This window comes from Erpetoichthys calabaricus, chromosome 14, assembly GCF_900747795.2.
Source record: "Erpetoichthys calabaricus chromosome 14, fErpCal1.3, whole genome shotgun sequence".
Classification (NCBI taxonomy): Eukaryota; Metazoa; Chordata; class Cladistia; order Polypteriformes; family Polypteridae; genus Erpetoichthys; species Erpetoichthys calabaricus.
Window position 1 is genome coordinate 94,639,058 of NC_041407.2, and position 20,247 is coordinate 94,659,304.

The 20,247-nt window shown below is 47.8% G+C and overlaps 1 protein-coding gene across 33 annotated transcripts; it reads left to right on the forward strand.

Annotated features, from left to right (window-relative positions):
* The first annotated feature begins 2,728 nt into the window (after window positions 1-2,728).
* LOC114664766 (nascent polypeptide-associated complex subunit alpha, muscle-specific form-like) lies at window positions 2,729-19,345 on the forward strand. Of its 33 annotated transcripts, none has more exons than XM_051936429.1 (12): window positions 2,729-3,433; window positions 3,659-3,739; window positions 4,094-4,366; window positions 4,655-4,879; window positions 5,072-5,665; window positions 5,762-6,540; window positions 11,944-12,026; window positions 13,928-14,084; window positions 15,297-15,458; window positions 16,082-16,207; window positions 16,291-16,511; window positions 19,213-19,345. In XM_051936429.1, the coding sequence occupies exons 1-12, from the start codon at window positions 2,734-2,736 to the stop codon at window positions 19,226-19,228; spliced, it is 3,417 nt and encodes a 1,138-aa protein (XP_051792389.1). In that variant the 5' UTR covers window positions 2,729-2,733; the 3' UTR covers window positions 19,229-19,345. The 33 variants fall into 33 exon arrangements, with proteins under 33 accessions (XP_051792389.1, XP_051792390.1, XP_051792388.1 ...); XM_051936430.1 differs by having other exon boundaries at window positions 5,072-5,569; window positions 5,714-6,540; XM_051936428.1 differs by having other exon boundaries at window positions 5,072-5,479; window positions 5,576-6,540.
* Window positions 19,346-20,247: the final 902 nt, after the last annotated feature.

Consider the following 20,247-nt stretch of genomic DNA (forward strand, 5'->3'; position numbering starts at 1 on the left):
TGGAAATGTGCGTATACAAATTTACGGCAAGTTTAATTTATATACATCGCCAATGAAAAAATGGAACGGGCCCAGGACTTCTGAAAGAGTGTGCTCTGGCCAGACAAAGCAAAGACATAAAGGCGCTATATAAATAAAACATAATAATTATTATTATTATACTTGGTGGAACACAAGACAGCATCTGACCAGAAGAACCCTACAGCAACTGTAAAGCACGATGGAGGAAGTGTTATGGTTTGGGGCTGCGTCAGGGTCTGGGCAGCTCACCAACATGGACTTCAATACGAAATCTTCATTGTACCAGAGGATGAAATGGGACCACCTGTCAGAAGATTGAAGCGCAGCTGAAAGTGGACATTGCCACATGACGACGGCCCTAAATCCATCGAGAAATGGAAGGTTCTGGAATGGCCAAGTCAAAGCTCAGATCTGAATACCCAATGAGATACTGTGGTGGTGTGGTGCTTACGCATGCAAGACACCCCTCAAACATCACACAAATGAACGAACTCTGTCTGGAGAAGTGGAAATGAACTTCATCTACCAGTCAATGTCCGAGACTGCTGGACAGCTACAGGAAAGATCTACTGTACCTGAGATTGGCAGCAGAACCAGCTATGCCAGCCAGGAATGGCTTACTTTTTCCATAGATGAAAACTGCTTGTCTGTTCATATTTCCTTAAATAAATTAGTTAACTTTTTTTTTGTTTTACACAAAGCTCAAGTTTTGATTATGCCCACATATTTAAAAACATTTGATGGGGTGCACTTACTTCTTCACATGACGGTCATGTAGAATGGAAGTTTACACGTCTACCAGATGAGGCGGCCTGCGGTGGGCTGGTGCCCTGCCCGGGGTTTGTTTCCTGCCTTGCGCCCTGTGTTGGCTGCGATTGGCTCCAGCAGACCACCGTGACCCTGTAGTTAGGATATAGCGGGTTGGATGATGGATGGATGGAAGATGAGGCAGCAGTTACTTTAAAAGATGGCATCAGATGGGGCCAAAGTCAGTATGTGACATTTCATGGGGGTCTCTGCCTAAGGGATGTCATCAGCAGGATGTGTAATGGGTGTGTCTGTCCTGTTTTTTAAGCCACGCCCACCTTCTGGCTGCTAGGCAACAATTCACATGGCTTGAACACACTTTGCCATTGGAGAGGGATGTTCACGCAGTTGGCACTCTTACTGATGTTCTCTATGGTGCAGACCTGCCAAGTGTCGGGTTTGTCTCGAAATCCTTGGCCCAACGGTATTTTTGACCCACCGCCTTTAGTAGTTTTGAGAAAATCTGAATTCTAGCCGACAGCCTCCTGCTTCAAATCTTTATAAACCTTCATTAAGCCTGATGCCCACAGAATGGCCAACACTTAACTGACAGTATGGCAAGGCTGGTGCATCCACTGAGGTGTTCAGCCCCTGGCATCTGAAACCTTGGCCTTGTGTTAGATCAAGGAGCAGACAGCACTCAGATGATGGATAGGAAGATGCAGACCCTCATTACAACCAGCGAAGGTGCTATGGGCAGATCGGATATTTTCTAGACGCACGATGAGACCTGCAGTCCTAAGGAAGCACACTTGGTTCAGGAGGGAAGTCTCCTGGCATAGGTTTATTAGCCCAGCAGGGAATAACCATGGTAAAATCATCATTGATGGATGGCGTGATCAGCCTCATACCCGTTTTACAGAATTTCTATAGAAAGGGCATCATCATCATCTAGGACAGCAGTGGTAGTCCCTGTGTGGAGTTTGCATGTTCTCCCCCATTTTATTTTGGGTTTCCTCTGGGTGCTCCAGTTTCCTACCACAGTCCAAACACACATAGCTTGGGTGGGCTGATGATGCTAAATTGGCCCGTGTGTGTGGGCACGTTCACCCTGCGAAAGCCTGGCGTCCTGTCCTGAGATTCCTTGGGATAGGCTGTACCTTCCCCGAGACCCAGCTCTGGCGAAACAGGTTTAGGTGGATGGATGGGTGGGTGTTATCTAGGACGACACAGTGCATGGGCATTCAGTCACCCAGGAGTGAGGCAAGTGCAACAGTGAAGTTCTCCATGGTCAAGACATGACTGCACCAACCTTCTCTAGGACACAAGATGACTCATCCGACCTGCAGCATTCCAGAGGCTGGCAGGCCTTATTGGATGCCAAAAGATTGCCTAATGCTCTGTAATGCAATCTCCTGTATGTTACTTGTAAGATACCACACCCCCCCAAGGTGGATTAGTCAGATTCCTCTTCTTGCTTAAGTGCCGGGTGGGGACAGAAAATGAACCATCTTCTAATTTATCATGAGAAATGTGGGGAAGGGGTGAAGAAGCAATTGTTATGGTTTACAAAGGAGGTGCTGACTACTAGGAGGGGGAGGCACAATAAACTGCTTGAGGGGTACAAAACTGACAAGAACATTCATGTCATGTGTGCAGTCAGATTTGTAGTTTACAGGACAATCGTCCAACCACACGAGCAATTAGGTGGCACTCACTGCTCCATGCCCCCTGGATACAAGGCGTCTAGTGTGCCTTTCTCACCCTCCTCCCCCCAACCACATATGCAACTCCCAAATTGCTTAAGGCGGGCTCTCCATTTCTACAACTTTTAAATAATTCCAGAGGTGTCCCCCTCCCCCTCTACCAACAACCAATCAGCACGAAGGGGCAGATCTCGACCGCCGACTCCTGCTGTTTATTTGGGATCTGGAAGAGCAACTTTTTCTTTCATCTCCTGGTGTGATGTTGTCTATGAAGGCTGAAGCTAAACTTAGAGCCGGCCATTCAGTGACAGAACAGGGTCAGCCAGGAGCAGGTGAATCACACGCCTCAGGGTCAGAGAATCTCAGCAAGACTCAGCTGGACTTGCAGGTCAGCAAGAAGCTTACTGCGGCTATCATGTCTGATGGATCAGTGCAACAGCCAGATGAAGGGTCTGCTGCAGCCACACCTGCTGAGTCAGTCCCAGGGCCAGCTGAGGAGTTGGCAGTGATCATGCCTGCTGGATCAATAAAAGAAGTACCAGTTGCTGACCGCCCTACTGCATCACTTCAATGTGCAGATGAAGTGCCACCTTCTATCATGCCTGCTGGATCAATTATTTTGGCTAGTGAGGAGATCATTGGAGTGGAGCCTGCAGAGTCAGGTACTCAACCGAAGAGAGTAGTGCACAGAATAATGCCCGTCGGGTCAGTCATGTACAACTGCAGAAGGCATGTTCAAATGAATGCAAATGCAGAGCCCACTGGTATCAACCCTGTTGGATCAGTTCCACTGCCAAATGATCATCCAGCCTCCATGATGCCAGCAGAATCAACTCTACAGCCAGGATCAGTCCTACTACCAGAGGAGCAACCTGCCTCAATCATGCCTGCTGGATCATTTCTTCTCCCAGATGAGCGTCCGGCCTTCATCATGCCCGCTGGATCATTCATGCTAGCATGTAATGGGCCTGCTGCGTCACTTGTAAACCCAGAGGAGCAACCTGCCTCAATCATGCCTGCTGGATCAGTCCTATTGCCAGGTGAGGGTCCGGCCTTCATCAAGCCTGGTGAATCAAGCCTACAGCCAGATGAGGGTTCAGCCTCCATTATGCCTGCTGGAGCATGTCTTCTACCAGGTGAGCGTCCAGCCTTCATCATGCCCGCTGGATCATTCATGCTAGCAGATAATGGGCCTGCTGCTTCACTTGTAAAGCCAGATGAGGCTCCAGCCTCCATTATGCCAGATGTGTCCACTTTACAGCCAGGTGAGGGTCCAGTCTCCATTAAGCCTGGTGAATCAGTCCTACTACCAGAGGATCAACCTGCCTCCATTATGCCTGCTGGATCATTTCTTCTCCCAGATGAGCGTCCGGCCTTCATCATGCCTGCTGGATCATTCATGCTACCATGTAACGGGCCTGCTGCGTCACTTGTAAACCCAGAGGAGCAAACTGTCTCAATCATGCCTGCTGGATCATCCCTATTACCAGGTGAGGATCCGGCCTTCATCATGCCCGCTGGATCATTCATGCTAGCAGATAACGGGCCTGCTGCTTCACTTGTAAAGCCAGATGAGGGTCCGGTCTCCATTATGCCAGTTAAGTCCACTCTACAGCCAGAGGAAGGTCCGGCCTCCATTATGCCAGCTGGATCAATCCTACTACCAGAGGACCAACCTGCCTCCATTATGCCTGCTGGATCATTTCTTCTCCCAGATGAGCGTCCGGCCTTCATCATGCCCACTGGATCATTCATGCTTGCATGTAACGGGCCTGCTTTTTCACTTGTAAAGCCAGATGAGGGTCCGGCCTCCATGATGCCAGATGAGTCCACTCTACAGCCACAGGAGCAACCTGCCTCAATTATGCCTGCTGGATCAGTCCTATTCCCAGGTGAAGGTCCGGTCTCCATTATGCCAGATGAGTCCACTCTACAGCCAGAGGAGCAACCTGCCTCAATCATGCCTGCTGGATCAGTCCTATTGCCAGGCGAGGGTCCGGCCTCCATTATGCCAGCTGGATCAATCCTACTACCAGAGGACCAACCTGCCTCAATCATGCCTGCTGGATCAGTCCTATTGCCAGGTGAGGGTCCGGTCTCCATCATGCCAGTTAAGTCCACTCTACAGCCAGAGGAGGGTCCGGCCTCCATTATGCCAGCTGGATCAATCCTACTACCAGAGGACCAACCTGCCTCCATTATGCCTGCTGGATCATTTCTTCTCCCAGATGAGCGTCCGACCTTCATCATGCCCGCTGGATCATTCATGCTTGCATGTAACGGGCCTGCTGTTTCACTTGTAAAGCCAGATGAGGGTCCGGCCTCCATGATGCCAGATGAGTCCACTCTACAGCCACAGGAGCAACCTGCCTCAATTATGCCTGCTGGATCAGTCCTATTCCCAGGTGAAGGTCCGGTCTCCATTATGCCAGATGAGTCCACTCTACAGCCAGAGGAGCAACCTGCCTCAATCATGCCTGCTGGATCAGTCCTATTGCCAGGTGAGGGTCCGGTCTCCATTATGCCAGTTAAGTCCACTCTACAGCCAGAGGAGGGTCCGGCCTCCATTATGCCAGCTGGATCAATCCTACTACCAGAGGACCAACCTGCCTCCATTATGCCTGCTGGATCATTTCTTCTCCCAGATGAGCGTCCGGCCTTCATCATGCCCGCTGGATCATTCATGCTTGCATGTAACGGGCCTGCTGTTTCACTTGTAAAGCCAGATGAGGGTCCGGCCTCCATGATGCCAGATGAGTCCACTCTACAGCCAGAGGAGCAACCTGCCTCAATCATGCCTGCTGGATCAGTCCTATTGCCAGGTGAGGGTCCGGCCTCCATTATGCCAGCTGGATCAATCCTACTACCAGAGGACCAACCTGCCTCCATTATGCCTGCTGGATCATTTCTTCTCCCAGATGAGCGTCCAGCCTTCATCATGCCCGCTGGATCATTCATGCTTGCATGTAACGGGCCTGCTGCTTCACTTGTAAAGCCAGATGAGGGTCCGGCCTCCATGATGCCAGACGAGTCCACTCTACAGCCACAGAAGCAACCTGCCTCAATTATGCCTGCTGGATCAGTCCTATTCCCAGGTGAAGGTCCGGTCTCCATTATGCCAGATGAGTCCACTCTACAGCCAGAGGAGCAACCTGCCTCAATCATGCCTGCTGGATCAGTCCTATTGCCAGGTGAGGGTCCGGCCTCCATTATGCCAGCTGGATCAATCCTACTACCAGAGGACCAACCTGCCTCCATTATGCCTGCTGGATCATTTCTTCTCCCAGATGAGCGTCCGGCCTTCATCATGCCCGCTGGATCATTCATGCTTGCATGTAACGGGCCTGCTGCTTCACTTGTAAAGCCAGATGAGGGTCCGGCCTCCATGATGCCAGATGAGTCCACTCTACAGCCACAGGAGCAACCTGCCTCAATCATGCCTGCTGGATCAGTCCTATTGCCAGGTGAGGGTCCGGCCTCCATCATGCCTTGTGAATCAACCCTACAGCCAGAGGAGGGTCCGTCCTTCATTATGCCTGCTGGATCAGTCTTACTTGCTAGGGAGGAGCTTGTTCCTGTAGATCCTGCTAAATCAATGACTCTAGAGAAATCAGAAAACAGAACGATGCCTCTCAGATCAGTAATGTGCGTCAACCGAAAACACATGGACCCTGCTCACTCGGATATCATGAGCCAGGGGGTACCTTCTGGAATCAGGCCTGTGAGGTTAGTTACAAACACCGATAGTTTGACACATCCACATAGATTCCCACCTGTCGGAGCAGCAGTAGTTGAACAGAGAAGGTGGATCCCTGGGATGAGTCTTCAGGTCACTTCCATGACTGTAGGGGATTCTTCTCTGACCGATACGTATGTGAGCAGCAGTGGAAAGGAGATCATGAAGGACCTCAATGACCGCCTGGCTTCCTATCTGGAAAGAGTGCGTCTGCTGGAGTCCACCAACTGCAGCCTGGAGGAGCACATCCGCGAATGGAATGAGACGCGGTCACTGAAGCCTCGGGACACGAGTGGATACGTGGTGGCCATCAGCTGCCTGTGTGATCAGGTAGGAGGTGCTGCCCTCTGCTGGCTGGGCACCTTTTCTTTGGTCCTAGTTGGGGAAACTCTGAGTGGCTGATAATTTGAGATTCATATGATTTGATGGGAGGGATTGTGGGAAGTATGGATGATTAGATCATATGAAAGTGTGTGACCATCTGAAAGAGAGTGGAGGGCTGTGAGCTGCACAGTGAGACAGGGGTCCGCTCAGAAATAGCCCTAGGGCACAGCACAATGACACCCAATCTCCTCTAAAGTGACCCTCATGCTGTCCATCACCCTGCATCAGAATTTCTTGGGCTCACTAGGACATACTGACATTCACTTTCTGAAGATGAGCAGCAAAATGGCCCTTGTCCATTGGCACATTTCAAAATGCTAGGCTCATATTAATGAAGTTTGAATAAATGGACTCTAAAGCGTGGAGGACCTAAAATAGCCCTCCATCCGAATCCCTCTTGGGGGCACAGTGCTAAAATGACAGGTGTCATGCCGCATAGCCATATGTTGTCCTCACCACAATGACCCCTTGACTAACCGATCTGGGCATCTGGCTTAGTTCATCAGTGGGGTGCAGAGAATTAAGAGGAAAACAATTCATATGGATATTTACATCCTTAAACCCACTTAATCTAAGGGAGGGTGGGCAGGGGCGCTATACTGTCACTGCTGGGTGTAAGGCAGGAACCAACCCTGGACCAGGTGTCATGAATTGTTAGCTAAGATAAGGTGCACCTGTAGGACATGCACAGCAAACTGGGGCATGTGGAGAAAAAGCCACAAAAGCACAGGGAGAACAGGCAAACTTCACACAGCTGGCAACCGGATTTAAGGAGGCCGCTGCGTCGGACATGAACGTCTCACTGTTACTCACCACCACCAGGTCACCGGTGTCAAGGCTTAGTGCAGTGCAAGACGGTGGGGAGCTGTGGGCTGTGCCAGTCCTTCAGACACGCGTCACTTAATATGAACAGCTGAGGAAGGAGAAGACCCACACGGAGAATGTGGGGAGGACACCACTGAGATGGTGAGTGGGTCAGGGCACAATAGTACCCTATGTGTGCCAGTTCTGGATTCAGTAATTTGTGTAAGCAACGCTCATATTTGAACTGAAAATTGCTCACAGGCCTCTGCATCTGCAATTGGCACAATACAAAAAAAAAAAATGTAACCGTGCCCATTATGCCAACCAAATGTACGCTAATTCATGACCTAAACAGACTTGACCACATGTCTACAAGCAGTGCGGTGAAAAGAAGGCCTTCAGGTGTCAACTTGATGTTACTTTGGAGGATCTCGATGAACAGAACTTGAGGAACTTGTTGGGCTGAATGGCCAATCCTGACGTTCAGATGTTTATCACTCTCCTTTCACATGGTGGGCAGTCCACATCAGTTCCCCTTTAGCTTGTGGGCCCACCCGTTGGGGTTAGGGATTGCATTTCGACAGGCCAGTCCACAGACTGTGGGTTATTAGCTGCAAGGGGGACTTCTTCATACTGACGACAATATGCCTTTATAGTGCCTTACTGGGAACGCTCTCTTATCATTCACCAAATCAGAAGTTTGATTTTTTTCCATTTTTTATGAATATTTTGTGTGTTTGAGTGTCAAAAGCTAAATCAGGTGCTGTTTATCTACAAGAAAACTGGAAAAATATAAAGGAGAAGAGGCCATCCAGCCCAGTAACGCTTGCCAACCAAATCAGCATCAAGTCAAGCTTTGAAGCTCCCTAAAGTCAGAGTGTCCTTCCTATATCTGTGTGAGTGGTTAGGACACAGAGAAGAGAAATCAGTATGGGGTGGTCCACGCAGTACAACCCCTTTAGTGAAGTCAAATCAAGAAGATTTTACAATATGATACAATCAAGTCCATTAACATTTATGATAATTATACGTGAGGGTGAGACTGGAGTGAAGATGACCAACCCCACCCCTCCGCATCCATTTTACTCAAGTTAACAAGTGTTTGATGGGCACAGTAAATAAACACAAGCAGGACACAGCCAGCAGCTTAAAAGGCTCTGAAGAGTGGTCAGGCCTCCGGATTGGAGCTCCATGGCGTCACCTCCTGCTTTTACAGCTCGTAGACCACAAAGGGGGCGGGGTCCGTTGTCCTCAGTGGCCGTCTTCTTGGAGTGGAGGGTGACAAAAGAGACAGGAGAGTATGTGACCGCACTGCAACCCATCCCCCCCCGTATACTGGGGTACTAAGTGCTTACTTCTGATGAGGCCGGAGGGCGACCCTCGGGACAACACAAATAAATGTAGACGGGGAATTGAATGACATGAACGACCTGAAGACGATTTAATTTGAAATTAAACACAAACCGGCCAAACAGATCGGTGCGGAGTGGCTTAATGCCTCTGTTCACGATCAAGGTGTGTGTGTGTGTGTGTGTACAATTCTTGCACTTCAGCATGTGTTCTGGTCAGCTACCTTCACCGACTCATTTCTTTCAGTGCCTGCTCTCATGTGTGCCTCCATACGTGTGTACGCCCCGTGTATACTTAGATAAATGAGGTCTCTCAAAAACTACTGGTGCACAAATCAGCAGGCCTGGTCCCATGGCTAACTGGAGAAGAATTCCAAAGTTCTGGTTAGATTAAGCAAACTCCACAGCAGTGATCATTGGACGTGAGTGTAACCATTTATGAAGAACAGGAGGACAAGCACCGGACCACAAACAGGCAGCCTGTAACACGACAGACTTGTTTGAAGAAGAGGCGTCCGTTTTTGGATGAGCTCTTCATTATTGTTGTACACGAGTCTCTGCATTCGGGGCGAGTACCTCAGAATTCACTCATTCTAATTTTGTGGATTTCTGCTAGGATGTAGTCATCCAGAAGCTGTACACAATGCCAAAAAGCATTTGCGGACGGAAATTGTAATTTTAAGATGTGAAAATCAATTACGATTCTTTACAGACACAGACAGACAGATGCCATGCCATGATGTAAAGAACAACTTTTCCTCGATGTTTTGACCATCACAGAATCAGAGTATGAACTTAACTCAATAGCAGATTGTGGACCCCATCATCAGACTTCCATTTGCAAAGAAGTAAAAAAAAAATGAAAAAGCAGGATACCCCATAGGGTCAAATCGGTCACAGGACTGGCGCAGGGCAGGGGGCACCAGACTGCAGCTCTGCAAAATGTGCTGTTTCAAAACACGACATTCAAACCGATTTAGTCTGGTTGAGAGTGGCAAGGGATGGAACCTATCCTGACAGCACTGGCTCCGCTCATTGAATACTCAAATTTATTTTAAAAATAACCAAAGTCAGCATTTGACGGCAAACTCTTATATTTTGAAATGTGTTTTCCAATCTCATGACATAACCACACTGAGGTTAGTCCGCAGTCCTGAGATCAGCTTACTGCCCGAGCTCTGCTTGTTCTCCCCACAGTGCCCATTAGGTTCATCAGCCATTGGTTGTGTACATGAATGTGCTCAGTGGCAGACTGGCACTCTCTCTTTAGTGTGGTTTCTCTCCTTGTACCCCATCTTTCCAATGACCCTGAATTTAGAAAATGGACAAATGACTCAACTAACGTCAAATGGGAGTGCAATGGTTGCTGGGATTGATGCAAAGCATCCTGACTTCCACCTTAGTGCACAACGGACTTACACGTTGGGGATGCCCATCTGACTTGGCACAGACTTTAAGATGGTGAGCAGGGATAAGTAGGAGAGGAGTCGGACTGTGGACACCCGGCCTAGAAGCGGGTATGAGTGAGTATGAGGCCGACGGCTCCTGTAAAGAGATGAACTTTTCTTACACCAATAATGATGGAACTGGGTGGGTGGAGGAGGACAAAACAGACTGAGGTGGTCTGATTGTATGCAGGAAAAGGCAAAGGATGAGTCAGGTGCACCAAGATGGAGGTGGAGGAGGATGAGGCTCTGAGGAAGCCTGAAGTGGTGCCACCTAACAGGGTACTGAGGTCTAGAGAGTGTGAAAGACCACTGCACACTCAAAGACTCTCCTGTTCTGTGAATATCTTAATATCTAATTGACGATGATCTTGACATGAGGTTCTTGGTAGCTACGAAGGATGAAGTACTCCTGTGTCGTTCTGTTTAGTTCTGAGATCTTCACTTGTGAGGGTCAGTTTTCTAACCTTCTTCTTGTTTCACAACAGTCCCCAGCTGTCACACACGTGCGCTTGGGAGTCAACCAAAGGGACCAGAAAATGACAATTCAACACCAGGCCAGGGGGTGGTGGGGTGCACTGAACCTCTCTCTTTTCTCTCCGCAGACCAAACACCAGAAATCCTTCCTGTCCTGGCCCCGAGGACGTCACTTCCTGTGATCCAGCTATAAAAACCCCTCATCCTCCATTCTTAAACAGTTCTGTTTTGGACTCTAACCAGTACACATTGTAATCTACTATAAAGCCTTTTGCAGCTAGGGAAACTATAGGGGTGGCTGCCCCAAACCTTCATTGTGTGTCTGGCTGTTTCTTTTACACAGCTTACTCGATTACGCTTACCTCTTTTGTAAGTCACTTTGGATAAAATCATCTGCTAAGTGAACAAAAGTAAACATAAAAACATTTAGGGGGGCAGCCTGCTACCCTGGAAATGGCAGTTAAACTGGTCATGACAAATGATGGGGTGACATTAGTGGCCCAGTGGGCGACACGGCTGCTGATCGAGTCAGTATGCCCCTCTGAGTCTGCATGGTTTCCTCAAGACCCTCTCATTGTTCTTTTTTCTTCTATATACTTGTGGGTGTGACTCAGATGGACTGGTGGCCTGTCCAGGGTTGGTTTCTGCCTCAACCTCACTGCTGTTGAGATAAGCTTTGACCCACCCCAGCCCCCCTGCGCTCCCTGAACTAGATTAGGCCAGTTTTACCTTACATCTACTCGTGCCCCTGAATTTGGTCTAAATCACTTTACACGTCCTCTGTAATTCAGCCTTTTTGTTATTAGTGCAAATGAATGCCCCTGTGGGTCGGGTCCCCCCGTTTTGTTTGCAGTTAAATTGGCAGCACTAAAGTGGCAGAGTAGACATCAATGCGAGTGGGCCTGGCGCCCTGGCAGGATTAGCTCCTACCTTGCACCTCACTGCCGTCATTCAGGAGATAGATGATCAGATTTGTTTGGATTCTCATAAATGTACAGCGACCTGCCCCATCAGGCCCGGGGACCGAGTGCCCCCCCCACCTCCTTCTCAGCCTCAGTATTCCCCTAAAAAAGGCCTCCGGCCCCCCAAGGCGTGGTGGCCTGCTTGTTAGAATCAGCCTTTTGTAAACCTGGGAGGGGACGTGGAGGAAGTCACTGGAGCATGAGACTCTCACTGAGGCTGTGACCTGACCGCGTCCTACAGGGTGATGGCCGCCCGTCTGTATTTTCGGCTGTCACATCTCATTTATTTTATTTCTTCTGTTCTGTTGACAGATTCTCTCTGCCTTACAAGACAAGTCCCGTCTGGTAACCGAAGCGGAAAACCTGCACCTGGCTGCCCTCCAGCTGCAGTCAAAGTGAGTGCGAATGACACCCCATGTGTCACAGGCTCAGGAATGTGGAGTCGAGCCCTGGGGGGCCAGAAGTGGGCCTGGCATTCTTAAGTGATACCCTTCTGTGAGGCCAGTCGGTGGCACTGCTTGCCAGCACTCTGCTGTTCATGGGCACCTCTCTGTAGAATTGCTTTGGTTGTTTTCATCTCTCTGGCACTCCTGACTGGCATGTTTCTAGGTTAGAGTATTTTCTGGCACTTCTCTCTGATTCTGTTCACTTAGTGCATGCCCTTCTGCTTCTGCCCACTCACACCCACCTGTGTTACATCCTTCTGTCGTCTCAATATAGTACTGTCCAGAGCCTAATCCCTCAATTATTGTCCATTGGCACCACATTTTCTAGGAATTTTTCCTGGCACATGAAGCTCTTTGTTATCACTCATGGGCACCTCTGTCCAGCGCTACTGTATATGCTGCCAGTTGCCTTGTCATTGCCCATTAGCACTCATCTGTAATACTGTGCACTGGCAGGTTCTGTGCCACTGTGCTTTTAGCCAGTACCCCCCCTGGTTATGCTCCCTGGCACCTGTAGAGTACCTCTTAGAGTTTATGGCCATATTTCTCATTTCTCTGACTGTTAGAACCTGATACTACTCATGACATTTCCATGTGTTCTTCCATACCACAACATTTCCAAATGGAAAATAATCTCCGTCCAGATTAGCGTTCTCACATTGTTTAGTAAAACAGCTGGAAATGCATATGACGCAGATGTTCGCCTACACTGGGCACGTGCACATGGGTGGAAAAATCCTTGAAGAAATGACAACTCCATCAGCCACAGGATTATTGCAAAACTGTAGCATCTGGTAAATTATTTGCCTCATGTGCACATACGTAGCATTCAAATGGCACAAAACACAACTGAGACGCACAGGAGTAAGCAACACAAGCAGTGCCATGGAACAGAACTCCTCTGTGCTGGGTTATGGTGAAGAGCAACCAATCAGGCAATGAGACGTTGTAATTAGCCAGATCCAATCAGTAAAGGGCTACGTAATGAGCACAAACCAATCAGAGCGAGACTAGGGTCTGCCATTTTTAAAACTCTCCGTTTTCACCCATCGATAGAAATGGTCAAAGCCTATTTGGAGCTCTAGGCGGGGTCCATCATACACAACACGTAGTTCATATTATTGGACATCAATGACCTTTCACCCCATCCACCCTTTGGTGTCCATTGTGCCCCTTAAATAGTGCACCCCTTTGTGCATATACTGCGGACTTTAAGGAGTGCACACTTTTAATTTCATAAATGGCGGGTAGCAATGCCCACACTCGGAATCATCAGAGTTTGACAATGGGGGGGGGGGGGGGCGGGGGGTAAACACACCCCAGGCTTACTTTAATTAATGACACCCACTCATTATCACAGCCCGATGACCTTTTCCCCTCGGTGTACAGAGACCATGTACCGTTCAGGAGCACAAACAGCCCCAGGGATGTTAATATCAGACTTCTACGACCTGGGGTCTCCCCCCCCGCCCCAACACCCAGTGTCCAGAGAACATGGCAGCTGCCTATGTCGCCTAATGGATTAACCAACTCGGCCCATCCACTTTGCACCACCAAGCCGGTGTTTTCAAAAGTCTCCATTTTAGGGGGTTCAAAATGCCAAGGTGGTGTGGACGAAAGACAAAATGGAGACTAATGTCTGTGCCTTCAAATGAAAATGTGATAGCGTGCACTGCTGCCACACGTTGTCCCTGCTTTGTGAGTCTCTGTGTGACTTGGTTGTAATTGGGTCTTCTGGTCACCTGGTGGCTCTACCTCTATGGCACACCCTGCAGTCTGCCATTTTCACTCCACCCTCATTCACTGCTATGACCCTTGTGTCACATGTCCTTCTTCTTTTGTGACTTTAGGTATGAGGAGGAGAGGGCAGAAAGGCTCAGCAATGAGGCCTTCATAAGAGACCTGAGGAAGACCCTTGAAGAGATCACAGAAGCAGGAGTCGGCCTGGCACAGGAGGCCCAGCAGCTGCAGGAGGAGCAGTTGGTCATGAAGATGAACCACAAGGAGGTCAGACCATCAAGACCATCTAGAATTTGTAAAAGCATCCATCTGCTCTCTAAAGCTGTTTCACCATTGCAGCTCACACTCCGTCATTCCTCTGCCGAGTCTACACGTTCCCCTCACTCAACCAAACCCTTTTTCTACTTCTGGGTTTTTTACTTTCCACTTCCATAAGAGGTGCAGGTTAACTAGAGATTCTAAATTGTCCTCCTACATCTTTATCGTAAGAGCATCCCTTATCTACGATGGAGCGTTCAATCAAAAGAAAATATGAAGCTGGTTTTAAATTAAAAGTCGTTGAAGTGATGAAAGAAATTGATAACTGAGCTGCTGCATCAAAATTTGATGTGTCTGAGAAACTGATGAGAGATTAGAGGAAGCAAAAAAAATTTAAGTGTCGCATTTTTGAATGGGCATATAAGTCAGGGTTTGATTTTATGGTCGACTTTTTGGGTTTCCAAGACCCGACTTATATGCAAGTATATATGGTAAATTAGTTTCTACATGATCTAATACATCATGGGTAAAAAAATTACCCTAAAGACAAGCATTGTAGCCTAATTGTGCATTGTCTCTAGGACAATATAGCATTTAAAATTACAGCAATTAATGTTTTGTAAATAAAGTCACATCTGGAAATTTCATAGTGAAAAGTGGAGACTTAGTCGGGTTTGCTTACTGTTAAACTCAGCAGTCATTTTGGACCCAAAGTCAACAGGCCGGATAAGAGAATTGTATTTAAAGCGGACCATCAAAGGCAAGAGTCTCGGGGTTTCTGGTTTTTCATGTTTGCTTCTCCCTGAGCAGACCATCCTTTGGTTGTGATCTGCATGAAATGGGATGGAAGTGAACAGGAGGGTATGGCCACGAAACAAACTACTGAGGATATGGGGAAAAACGGGGTCAGAGGGTGCATGAAACAAACCAAAACTCAAAGAACACTTGAAGAATGTCCTACTATAACTTTGTGTTAAGTTTCCCCAAATATCTTGGGCAATGAGGTGGATTTTAAAGAGGACTTAATACATGGATGTCACAAGCTATGAGCCGCCATCTTTTATAGGTGAAATTTGATGACAAAATCTCAAATGACAGACAAGCACAAAATGGCAGAGCCAAGAACCTGGAATGAGTGGATTTAAAAAAAGTCATAAAAAAAAAAAAAAAAGGCTGGGTTGCTATGGGGTGGGCTGACCAGTTTCTTATGTCTCCCAGCAGGATCTACTGAGGGCCAGTCGTCAACAAGGCAGAGCCATCAATGTGGACGTGAAGCTTACCCAGCAGGACAGCCTTGGTGAGGTCATGGACCAAGTCAGAGCTCAATGTGCAGATGTTTTGGAAAGAAGCCTTGAACAGCTGGACAGCTGGCTAAAGACTAAGGTGAGGCTGCACCGCCTGTTCATTAGGCCCGAATGCCGTGACTCTGGACGGTAAGAAAGTACAAGTGGTGGGTTTTGCAGTTATTAAATGACCAGCACTGACTGAAACACATGTGCCTGAATACATGAGACCAACAATGGCTATAGATCTGCCAGTCCAGCTATACAGGAAATCAGAGTCCGTGTCCACCACTTAAAGCCCCTGTGAGGCTAGGCGTCCCACTTTGGTCAATATCGATTATTAGTTTTCCTGTTTGTGCCCATCTTTGAGCTGCACAGCCGAGATGATTGCATTAAGTTAAGAATGGCCTTTTCCCTTTCTGTAGCCAAAATGATTGAGAATAACTGACCATCAATCATTTCTAATTCCTTTTTTTAACCAGAGTGGCACCGTGTTCGAGGCATATGCTATGAGGATCCAGCACTCTGGGTTCAAATCCCCACTCCTGGTCATTGTCCATGTGCACTATGCAGGGTCTCCCAGTGTTTGTGTGCGTTTTCCTCATTTGTTCCACATCCCTAAAGATGTACCTGGTTATTCCAAATGGTTCCTGTGCATGGGTCACAAAAAGGTGAAGATGAGGGAGTGCACACAAAGTCTCACTGTTTTCTGCTCCTTTGCAGTTTGAAAGCCACTGTCACCCAGAAGCCTGCCCATCAGACAAGCTTCAGTCCAGCCAGACAGAGGTCTCCTCACTCAGGCACTCTGCTCAGGACCTAGAGATCACCCTGAGTTCACTGCTCAGCATGGTAGGTTGTAACATCAAGACAAAAAGTCAGCTGGTGCCCTTTGAGGTGTCAAAACTAACATCGGGGATGGTTGTTTTCCTAAGAATGACACTCTGGAGAGGAGCCTGCAGGAGACGGAGGAACAGAACAGCGGCCACCTTGGTGAGCTGCAAGCTCTCATACACATGATGGAGGCCAACCTGACACAAATCAAGACAGACGCCGCTCATCAGCAGCAGGAGTACAATGTGCTGCTGGGCATCAAGTCCAAGCTGGAGACTGAAATCACAAAGTACCACCATCTACTGGACCAAGGGGACAAAAGGTAATACCACACCACAGCACAGCACCCCACCGAAAGTGCTCATATGAGCCAGCAGGACGGTTTGGGGATGCTTGCTTCTGGCCAAGTAGACATGTCAGACTGGTACAGTTTGACTTCTTAGCGCTGTGCGGCTGTTTTGTCTAAATGGCTACAGTGGCAATCTCCTTAACTTTCCTCGGTTGTTCCATCTTTTCTTTTTAGACTGATAGTCTGGTTTTGTCATACAGACAGCAGTTGTGAATCTGAGAGTCACAAATTAAAGTGAGGGGGACAGTCAACCCTAGCTAATCACATAAAAATCTCGGTTAAACATCTCTGAAGAGTACAAAAGGCACAGCAGGGAATGGCTGAATAGGCAATGCAAGGAAGACAAGTCCCAATCAAAAGTCCAGCAAACAAAATCAGGGCATGGAGTCAAACATCCAGTACTCCACAAAATAAATCAAAAAGCCAAATACACAGGAGAACTCGCCACCACCACAAGTGCATTCAATGAACCGCAATGGACTGTGGGTTTTCCTCAGCCTTTATTGGGCTGATGGCTGTCCCATGCAGTGATGGACAGGTGGCTCAGCCAATTGGGGAAGCACCCACTGAACAACAGTCCTGTTTCAAATTACAGCTCCGTTTGGCTGTATGTCTTTGAGGCTCTGAGGGTCTGGTGTGAGTCACTGGTATGACCGCTGGTACAGAGTTGCCCAAACTGATCTTCATGTCTCTGTCGCTGCACATCAGGTCTGTGTGTAAGGCATGATTTCTCATCTACTGGAGGGCAGCAGGTTGCCATTTTAAGTTGGCTCATCTAAGCGATCAGCAGCACTGCACGATGTGTCTCACCAAGGGGGACCCCCTGATCGTGCTTGTAAACTGCTCCCTTGGTGAAACAATTGTCATTTAAAATAGGCAAAACTGGGGTGCTGCACCATAAAGGTTGAGGAACATCGTCGGAAAGAAGGCAGTGTGGGCTAAATACAAAAGAAATAGCCAAGCAGAGCAGCGCCCAACAAAACAAACATAAAAGGGCCTTCCAAACGTCATAAAACATAAGACCCTGTGAAATAACAATAATAATGAAAAATGTGTGGCTGCGACTGGATTTGGGAATTCTGAGAACATTATCACCTTATTGTTTTCCAATCACCTTTGGTACACATTGCTTTAACTTGACCAGCTGTAAATCGGCACATGACTGTACATGGAATACGGAATACACTTTGACACAGGAAGACTAAATAATCCAACCTGATAACATAAAAATGAGCAAAATAGAGAAACGAGACATTTGAACCCCAGCCAGGGAGGGAACACAACAATAGCTTAGCTTGAAGCACTGCTGCCTCACTGGTCCATCATTCTTCACTTTAAGTCCCAGCCCAGTTGCTGTTTGAGCGACATTTGCATGTTCTCCCCTTGTGCCTGTATAGGCCTTGCTCCAGTTTTCCTCCAACAGCTCAAAGACATGTCATGGCCCCAACATGTTACTCAACCTGTCCAGTGATTTTCAGACACAGACTTGGTGAGTCAGATGGTTGTGGTGTGCCCCGATGGTCAACAGGCATGTAATCCGACATCTCCGGTGACCAATTCTCACTAGTCTGTGACTCCCCCTGTTCTTTGTGTGAGAGGGCCGTCCGCCAATTAGTGATCAGTTGGACGTCCTACGAATAAAATGCAGTGACAAGGAATAAAGAATGAGGGCGTTTTAGATCCCACAAAAGAGGAGAAGAGCAGCTCAAACGTCTTGTGTTTTATGTACCACGAATGAAGTTGGGGGGGGGGGGGGTTGTTGGGGAAGAAATTGCAGCTGAACCTGGTGTACCTGAAAAGCACTCATGTAGCACTGGTGCAGTTGGATGGCACATTACTAATGGTTACAAAAAGGGTCACCTACTCAACCCCATCCCCTGCGATTTGTAGTCATGTAATTCCACCTCCTCAGGGGACAAGATGAGCAAACGCAGTTGGGAAGTTTGGCATCCCCTCTGACTAGAGGTTGTGTGATAGGACGACAGGTTATTGATTAATATAAATTGGCCCTGCTTGAGTGTGGGCATGAGTGTGCCCTGCTGTGGACTGGCACCCCTCCGGTTCCTTTCTTGTGTCTGATGCTGCAGGAATAGGCTTGGAATTTCCATAACCCTTTAATTTGATGAGACACTTAGTATCTTTATTTATTTACTAACTGAAGCTCAGCATGTTCAGGCCCAACCAGTACTTGGATGGGAGAGGCCAGCAGGAGGCACTTATGCCGATTTATGAGTGTGGACCCCAATGCCCCAGTGCAGTGACCGGGACACTGTGCTGCATAAATGAGACGTAAAACTGAGGTCCTGACTCTCTGTGGTCATAAAAGATCTCTTCATAAAGTGTAGGGTGTACCCAGATGTCCTGGCTAAATTGCCCACCAAAGCCTAGTCATTTAGCCCTCCTAATCATCTTTGGTCTCATCCCTTCACCACCTAAAAACTAATGTGTGGTCAGTGTAATGGCACAAAATGGCTGCTGTTGCATCATCCAGGTGGACGCTGCACATTGGTGAGGGTTGAAGTGGCCCACGCATCTCTATGTAAACAGCTTTGAGTGGGTCAGAACAGTACTACAATTATTATTATTAATAATTTTACATTTTTTTCATTTTCAACGGTTTCCTTTTCTTGTTGCTTCAGTACGGTTAACCCTGTCCTTTACTTCTTCATTTCAGAGCCCAGCACAACTAATCAAAAACTGCAGGATGATGGAAGATGGTGGGCAATGAATGAACCAGACACAGTGAGCATGAGCACTGCCATGGATTTATGACTGGGAACATTTTATTAATAAATCCCACTGCTGTGCCTCCTTTTTGTCTATTTGCTTTTCTATCAACCACCACAGTTTTATAAGATCACTACTGTCGTGAGTACAGACGATGGTGAAATTCTTACCTGCATGTTCACTCTGATGGTACAGCTCCCTCACCTGTAGCAGGCAGTGTCTTGTCCATTAGGAACGCATTCTAGAGGGTGGGGGGGGGGGGGGGGGGGTTGGTTGCTTACTCTTCATAGTTCTGTGGTCTCCCTGTTCTTTTGACCCCAAGATAGGAGAAATAAGTGGGGTCACACAGGGCGAGGGAGCTGTGGACTGTGCTTGTGACTTTGTATCCAGTAGGGGGCGCTCTCTCTTCCCTGGGATGTGTCCTTTCTTGATGCAGACCAGAGCCAATACTCATCCCTTCTGTAATGGTGGAAACAATCAGACGAGAGAAATATGGTACAAATAGAGATATATGTATTTCACTTGGTTTTAAAAGATAAGTTCCATTCCCACAAAAATACAATGGATAATCATTTATAGAGGGTGAGCCAAAAAAAGAAGTACCGTATTTCAAACGCTACCAGATAAAAAACATTTCATTATGACATAAGAAACGGTACACAAAACAGATTTTTTCACTGTGTTTTAAAAATTATGTCTTCGAGGTGGTGGCCATCATTAGTGATACACTCTTCAAGACGATTTGTGAATGGTCGCATGACTCGTTCGGCCTTTTCAAGGGGAACAGTGGCGATTTTGTGGAGAATAGCGTCCTTGAGGGCTTCAAGGTTTTGAGGTTGGTGTGTGTATACCTTTGACTTGAGATAGCCCCACAAGAAGATATCGCATGGAGCGAGATCAGGCGAACGTGAAGGCCACCCGACATCGCCGCACAGGGAGATCAGCTCCCGTTAAACTTGCATTGATCTCTGCGCCGTATCAG

Coding starts and splice junctions, on each gene's coding strand:
- LOC114664766 (XM_051936426.1), top strand. CDS start 2,734: ATGTTGTCTATGAAGGCTGAAGCTAAACTTAGAGCCGGCCATTCAGTG. Junction 6,541..11,943: donor TCAGCTGCCTGTGTGATCAG/GTAGGAGGTGCT, acceptor TTCTGTTGACAG/ATTCTCTCTGCCTTACAAGA. Junction 16,208..16,290: donor TGAGTTCACTGCTCAGCATG/GTAGGTTGTAAC, acceptor TGTTTTCCTAAG/AATGACACTCTGGAGAGGAG.